The sequence below is a fragment of the Acanthisitta chloris genome, unplaced genomic scaffold (assembly GCF_000695815.1).
Source record: "Acanthisitta chloris isolate BGI_N310 unplaced genomic scaffold, ASM69581v1 scaffold23402, whole genome shotgun sequence".
NCBI lineage: Eukaryota > Metazoa > Chordata > Aves > Passeriformes > Acanthisittidae > Acanthisitta > Acanthisitta chloris.
In genome coordinates, this window is record NW_008661351.1 from 2,615 (window position 1) to 10,055 (window position 7,441).

The 7,441-nt window shown below is 42.1% G+C and overlaps 1 protein-coding gene across 1 annotated transcript in view; it reads left to right on the forward strand.

Moving 5' to 3' along the window:
* Positions 1 to 7,441, forward strand: part of ACADL (acyl-CoA dehydrogenase, long chain) — a gene marked incomplete at its 5' end in the record, with an annotated part of 14,278 nt that overhangs the window by 979 nt on the left and 5,858 nt on the right. Inside the window, 6 exons of the mRNA XM_009070210.1 lie at positions 1,505 to 1,642; positions 2,104 to 2,268; positions 3,214 to 3,280; positions 4,508 to 4,672; positions 5,315 to 5,416; positions 6,630 to 6,743. Coding sequence (XP_009068458.1) covers positions 1,505 to 1,642; positions 2,104 to 2,268; positions 3,214 to 3,280; positions 4,508 to 4,672; positions 5,315 to 5,416; positions 6,630 to 6,743 — 751 coding nt within the window. The remainder of the gene's footprint in view (positions 1 to 1,504; positions 1,643 to 2,103; positions 2,269 to 3,213; positions 3,281 to 4,507; positions 4,673 to 5,314; positions 5,417 to 6,629; positions 6,744 to 7,441) is intronic.

The following is a 7,441-nucleotide window of genomic DNA, read 5'->3' on the forward strand; positions in this document are numbered from 1 at the left end:
CAGTTTACAGCAGGGTTGATGACAACTATTTGTCCTCCAACCACAGCCTCGTAGTAGTATGCTTTTCCACTGTACAGTCATATTCTGTCCATAAAACCAGATGTTTTCCCTCCTCTTTTGTCAGAAAGACTTCCAGTGCAGGTTTGTGGACAGGCTCTGCCTGAAGTTACTTAAGATCTCATTTGGTGTCTTGCTGAACTTACATGTTGGCATCACTTCAGCAGCTGATGAAACACTGTTCGTACACCTTTCAAGTAAACAAGGAGGCTTAAGGCGTAGCGTAATCATCTGGGCTGATACGAAGAGATAAATATGGCATCAGTGAATGTAGTTGTGCATTCTTGTAGGAGGAGAAGCCTTTGTGCTGGGTGAAGTAGAGACAGCAATGGCCCTGAAAGCAAAGGTCTGGGGGAAAGCAAAGATGGTCAAAAGAAATTTAAGATTTTCAGTGTAGGCGCAAAAGCTCTGTGAAGGAGCTTAAATGCTGGAGCGGGTTGCCCAGAGAAGTTGTGGATGCCCCATTCCTTGGAGTGTTTAAGGCCAGGTGGAATGGAGCTCTGAGCAGCCTAGTCTAGTAAGAGATGGCCCTGTCCATGGTAGGGGGATTGGAAGTAGGTGAGCTTTAATGTTCCTTCTAATCCAAAGCATTCTGTGAATCTATGCTATGTGTAGGACAAGACACTTGATTAACTGTGGATAAAGAGCTATGGTATAACTCTGCTGCACACAGATGTGTCAGAGGACTGTCTCTGATATAATCTGTCTAGCATACAATTTTCAAATTGTGGTTTTTAAAAAAAAGGCATTAAAAAAACCTCTGGACCATTAATGGCCATCCCGCTTTCTACTGATTTGGCAAACCCCATAAAGAGGCACTGTTTTTCCAAGAATAAGTGATTTCTGTGGTGTCAAAGTTTGCAAACTGTCAGCAGCTAAGCCTCAACTGTCTATTTACACAAACTTGAAACTACCTTAAAGCAGTAATTTACCAAGATACAGCACTGACTTGTAATAAGTGCACAGAGATGGATTTATATATAAAAGCGACTCATATGGTAACACTTGGTTCTAATAAAGCAGTTTTCATTGACAGGGTTGTAATCTTTTACAAAAGACACTGATATGTCACACTCATTTTGTGCCTGGGGAAAATGGAATGTTGGGAGGATGAAGACCTGCTTATAATTATCCAGATGGCTGCGGCTAAACCTCCTAAATATCAGTCTGCTATAGCAGTCACAACAAGTCTTAATGAAAGCCTGTCAGGTTACATGTTGGGAGCAGGAGTTCCAACTTGTTTTACAGTTGGTGCCCCTGTAATGCCAGTGGCATCTGTGGACTCGCAGATTAGAAAACCTGTGACTAAGCCACTGCTTCTTGGCTGTGAAATACAGTTATCTGCATGCCCTCACACTGTTGGTGTTCTAGTGTGAAGCACCAGTGACAAATACAGTAGCACATGGGGGGTTCAATGTGTGACCCTGCTCTCGTGTTCGTTTTGCAGATGGGAGAAGGATGGCCAAGTGAGCAGGGAGCTGTGGGAAAAGGCTGGACATCAGGGTTTGCTGGGTGTTGCTATCGCAGAAAAGCATGGAGGTATCGGAGCAGATATTCTTTCTTCAGCCATCGTCTGGGAGGAGCAGTAAGTACTAGATGCTTCAGGAAGAATTCCAGTGCTGGCATTATTGCTGACTACTTGTTTTTCCCATGAGCTGTCATCATTATGGACTTCGCTTACAGAAACTGGTGTTATCTTTCTTGTGGAAAGGATAGTTTAGGTATACGTAAATCCCTCCTGTTTTAAGTACTTTGGATGATTGTTTAAATAACAAATGTCAAATGTCATTGTGCTCCACTGGCTGTGTGCCAGGGGGAAGCATATTTTGGGGTTTTTTTTGGCCTGGTAGGTTGTGTACCCATTTGACTGTTGAAATACATTCTATAAATAACGTTACAAGTGCCACAAGCTCAGATTCTCTGAGACTTCTATGTAGTGAGAGTTTCTTCACTCTTGGGTCTGTGTTGTAATGCTGTAAAGTTCAATGTGTAAGTCTTTGTAGCACTTTTTTCTGAACTTTTTCCCCCACACCTTTTTTTCTCCAGGATGTATGTTAACTGTACAGGCCCAGGGTTCAGCCTTCACTCAGATATAGTCATGCCCTACATTGCAAACTATGGCACTGAAGAACAGGTTAAACGCTTTATCCCCCAAATGATTGCAGGAAAGTGCATTGGAGCCATCGCCATGACAGAGCCTGGGGCTGGCAGGTAAGCCAAATATTAAAACAGTGGTCTTAGCATTGTGTCCTGTCTGTTGATTTTCAGTGAAAAACATTCTGAGCCTCCTGGTTATATGGTTGCTTTAGTGACTGGAGTATCCTACATTAGGCAGGACCTCAAAAAACCTGTTACAGATTACTTTATTACAGCTTTGTCATTTCGGGATATTAGCTCAATCCATTTCTGTGTCTTCCTGCTGTGGGCAAATACGCTTTGTATTTGCTTTTACAGGCAGAGTTCATAGTTACCAACTTGCTTGTGATGTGAACATACTTTTACTGCGAAACACAGTCAGGAGAAAATTGCATACCTTGGTAAACAAGTCTTGACTTTACTATTAGCTTTTGTTGTGGAACAGAACACCTTATTTTCTTTCCTCTGAGTCCCTTCAGAGATATGTCCCTCCTTGCCCATCATTACTGAAAGGCAGCCAGCATATCTTTGGAGTAGACACAGCTGATCTGGCCATTTTCCAGAGCAGAGAGGGACAGATGAAGAGCAACACCTGTTGGTGTCGTGCTTCTACAAGTGGTAGATGTTGTCCATGGCTTTTCACAGAGCCTCCTGATCAGGACTGAGCCCGCTTAGAGGATGCGGTTGTGTCTGGCATTTGTCATTTAAGGCATACTGGCGTAAGGGGATGCTGACCTGTTGATGTCAGTGCTTGTATTACATCGCCTTCCACAAGCAGAGACTGGAAAATGGAACCTCAGGGTCCTGTATGATTGCACAGATGCATCATCCTTTTTCACAGTGTACATATGGTTTCTGTGTTACACTCAGCTCTTTCGCTGTGCTTCGCTATCATCTGTTTTCACTGAGCCCATGCCTGGATGGTATAAAATCTTCCTTATTTTGTACTGGGTGGAATTCAGGATACAAATTGCAGCTTCTGGAATGGTTTCTTGAAGGACCTGTTGAATTTCGTTGCAGTGATTTACAGGGAGTACGGACATATGCAAAAAAAGATGGAAGTGACTGGATTCTTAATGGCAGTAAGGTAAGTGCACAGACACACGCGTTGCTCATAGGCTTTGGAAGTGAATGCATTTAGTTGAGGGCACCAGGGTGTGCACCACTCTTAGTGTCCTCTCCCAGTCCTTTCACTTCTGGTTTGGTTTTTTTGTGTGGATTATGTTGTGGGTGGGTTTTTTGGTCCCAGTTACTTTTTTTTTTAATAGGTCTTACAGTATTTCCGTTGCTGACAATTTACAGGCCAATTTATGGAAGAGCTTGTTTAGTTTCTTGTTGTAGCTTTTAAATAACCCTATCAAAAGGCCTGTTTTCCCTTGAACTGTGAAGAAAAGGGAAAAAGGGGTCCTGCATAGAATAAGCAAGACCAGAGCTTGTTTTAAGGTTGAACGATAAAATATATGCACTGCCATTGTGAAACCTTCTGTGGCCTGAGTAAATATTTGTGTTGCCAAAATGCAAGCTGTGGAATCTTTTAGGAGCTTGCTGGTCATATTTAGAGGAAAAAAACCAACTCAGCTGCGTCAGATGCTCTTTGTGTGTTATCAAGCGGTTGCAAAGCATTATCTTCTTCTTTCATTGCCATAATAAAGCAAGAAGGCAGGAATACTGTTGAAATGGGAGTGGGTTCAGTAGGGCTTTTTTTTTTTTTTTTTGAAGCTATGAAATGTCTTAATCTTCTTCTGTACTCCTGCTGACAAGATAGACCAGTAGAGACTTCTGGTCTTAACAGAATTTCAGGGGTGTGAATTTGTGCAAGCAAATATGTATGTACAGGTGCTCATCAGGTGCTCATGCTGCTCATTTGAAGCCAAGCAAGACAGAGAGTTCATTCCTTTTGCTGGAGTGAAGATGGATCCATTTGGCAGGTTCATCAGTTGTAGTGACAAGAAACCATTGATAGTTTGGCATGTTATACCTTACTGATTTAATTTCTAGAAAAGAAAGCCTCTCTGTTCATTTAATAGCTACATTTGATACTGTATTTCTTCTTTATCATGGGACAGACAAAAGAAGCAGATCTGTGCATTCTTGAGCATCACACTTCTGCCCCACACAGTACTTCTCAAACTAATGTCTGTCGTGTCTCAAAACACTTCATTCAGAAAGCTTAAAATTCTTCTGGACACTTGAACTTTGCCTTTCAGTTCACCTGTGAAAGTGTCAGTGGAATTTTTCTTTCTGCTGCTTGATGATCTCTTCTAACTTCTATCCACCTAGTTGGTTGCTTTATTCCAAGTCTTCTGTTTTACAGGTGTTCATCACCAATGGTTGGATGAGTGACGTGGTGATCGTGGTTGCAGTTACAGACCGGGAGGCCCGATCCCCTGCCCATGGCATCAGCCTCTTTCTGGTGGAAAATGGAACCAAAGGGTTCATCAAAGGACGCAAGCTGAACAAAATCGGCCTGAAAGCTCAAGTGAGTTCATAGAACCCCTAATGCAATAGACTTGGAGGAAGTCTAAAACCACTTAATGCCTGGCGATAGGTAAGTAAGTACCAGATGGAACTATGGTGCTATTCTAGTTGTTAGACTTTAGAGCACAAACATGCAAAGTATGTATCCTGATTTTGCCTGTGGAGGTCTGAAGCATGTGATGTGCAAGGAGAGGCTGAGGAAGCTGGCTTTACTCACTCTGAGGAAGCCTGGAAGGACAGGATCTTATTGGTGCCATTGGCTGTAGAGGTGGTACAGCCAGATTCTTCATTGAGGAGCACAGTGAAAGGGAGAGTGGCAAGTGACACGAGTTACATTGAGAAAAATTCTAAGTAGGTACTAGGGAAAAAAAAATCACCATGAATGTGATCAGATGCTGGCACGGGGGCCCAGAGAGATTGTGGAGCCTTCATCTTTGGAGCTTTGGGAAGTTTAACTGGACAAGGTCCTCAGATGATTGTTTTGCTGGAGCTACTTTGAGTAGAAGATAAACTCTGGAAGACCCTTTCAGTGTAAACAGTTCTATGATTTCAAGTGTACAATAGCAAGAGAAAAATAGGGCAAAAGAAGTGTACAGAGCTGAGAATGTCAGACTATGAACTGTTGCATTTCAAATCCTCTTAGGACACAGCAGAGCTGTTTTTCGAAGACGTGCGGTTGCCAGCCAGTGGCTTGCTTGGAAAAGAGAACAAAGGCTTCTATTATCTGATGGCAGAGCTCCCTCAGGTAAGAGGAATGTGAGTGTTTGCTGTCTGTAGGAAGAGTACAGATGCAATTTTTGTCATTTAGTCTTGAAGTTTATGTATTGTGGCGAGCTACCTTGGACTCTGAAGCAGGATGTCTGAGGAAACATTGTGTTGTTACTGCTGATTTTTAACTGAAGTGTGCAGTGCTAGAAGTGCAGTTCCTTGGGCATTGGTAAAAGCATTACTATTCCACCAGCTCAAAGCCAGATCTGTTAATCACAGACCCAGCTATTGAAGAACGTGAGGATAGTGTATTAAAAAGAACATACCACACTTTTCTTGTGTGCTTCTAGCATGGAGCCACTTTGCTGAGTAAATTAAATATTGCTTGGAGGTCTCTGATGCATTTGGCATTCTCTTTAAAGAAACAAGCACTGCTGTTCTAGCTCTTCTGCCAGTAGAAGCTTATTAAAGATGCATGGAACTCTGTTCATATAGCAAAGTAAAGAAATTGTTTAGCTGCCAAAATGCCTTGCAAGTTTACAACTTAGTTTATGAAGTTTTGGAACTGTTTGGGAGGACAGAGAGGCAATGTGGCCTTTAAAAATGTGACTGTGCTTTTGTCAAAACTGCAACTTTGTATTTGCCTCATCTGGTAGGGATCATGTTTATTTAATTTTATACTGTGAGTAAATATGAAACCTGATCAAGGGAAATCTTTTACTGCTTTAAAGAAATAGATGTGCTTATGAACAGGTTCAACATAATGCATCAGATTATTTCAATGGTGCCAGAAGCAATTGGTCTGTACTTAGTTTCTGTTTTTTAACATACTATGAGGAAGAAAAAACAACCATTTTTTGTAGGTTTTTTTTTCTAGAGTTGTCCTATTGCAATTGTTTTATAAATAAAGTTTTTTAAACTGGGCCGTGAAAACCAATAATTAAAACAGAACTTGATGTGAATTTTTCAATCTCTAAGAGTCCTGTGGTCGATTTGTAGCTAGGTTTTGAGTCATTGTGATATAACATTACCCTGGTAAAGAATTAAAAGTAAGCTTTAGGCAGCAAGGCGTTTGTCCCACTCATTAATTTCAGTAATGCAGTGTGCTAGGGTTGATACTTTGTGTGACTTCTGCCCTCCCCCCCAACCCCCTTAATGAACAACACTGAACATCTGTGTCCCAATTGTGCATCTGATGCAGAGAAATGTAGGACTAACTCAACTGGATTCCATAATTTGTTTTTCAAAAGGAAAGGCTGCTAATTGCTGATATGGCTCTTGCCAGTTGTGAATTCATGTTTGAAGAAACAAGGAATTATGTGAAGCAGAGAAAAGCTTTTGGGAAGACAATTGCACACTTGCAGGTGAGTTTGAATTGAGAGACTTGTATACAGATTCCAGAGTGTGTTTGTTGAACATCTGTGTATGTGAAATGGTGAGCAAATGAAAATCACCGAGCTATTTGGAAAGGATTATTTGCACAGGTTTCACTGTTGGACTGTAACTGTTGTTTGTGCCCACTGTTCGTTTTTGAAAAGCAAAAATAATAAAAACAGCACCAGAAAAGCCTTAATGTATGTGTTTTATGATGCAGTTAGATCCCTCCCAGCAGTGCTGCTTCTGGGTGGGAAATACGCGGGCAGAAACTATATTGGCTCTTTGCTGCTGCTGAGGAACAAATCCCTTGCTGTTTTTAGGCTTGCATTTTACTGCCAGGGGTCCAAATCACAGGGTCCATCATACCTGCATGTATTCCTGTCTCTGCCTGCAATCCTACGAGCTGCTTGTGCAGGTACAGAGCATTGCAGAAAAATGACCTTTGAGGCTGATGCTGGTGGAGAGTGCCAGGCAGTGTCATTACCACCTGGGTGCTGCAGAGGTGCTTGTGTTCAGATTTTTGGGCAGTGCCAGCAGCGAGCAGGGTTTGTGTGACTGCATTGAGCGCTGTCGGGTTGTTCTCTGTGGGCACACCTCACTCCTGGTAGGGGTAGGGAATTGTGTCTTGAGACGTTTGTGCCTGCGCTCTTTAGTTGCAGCCATAAACCAGATGTTGTTTTCAGCA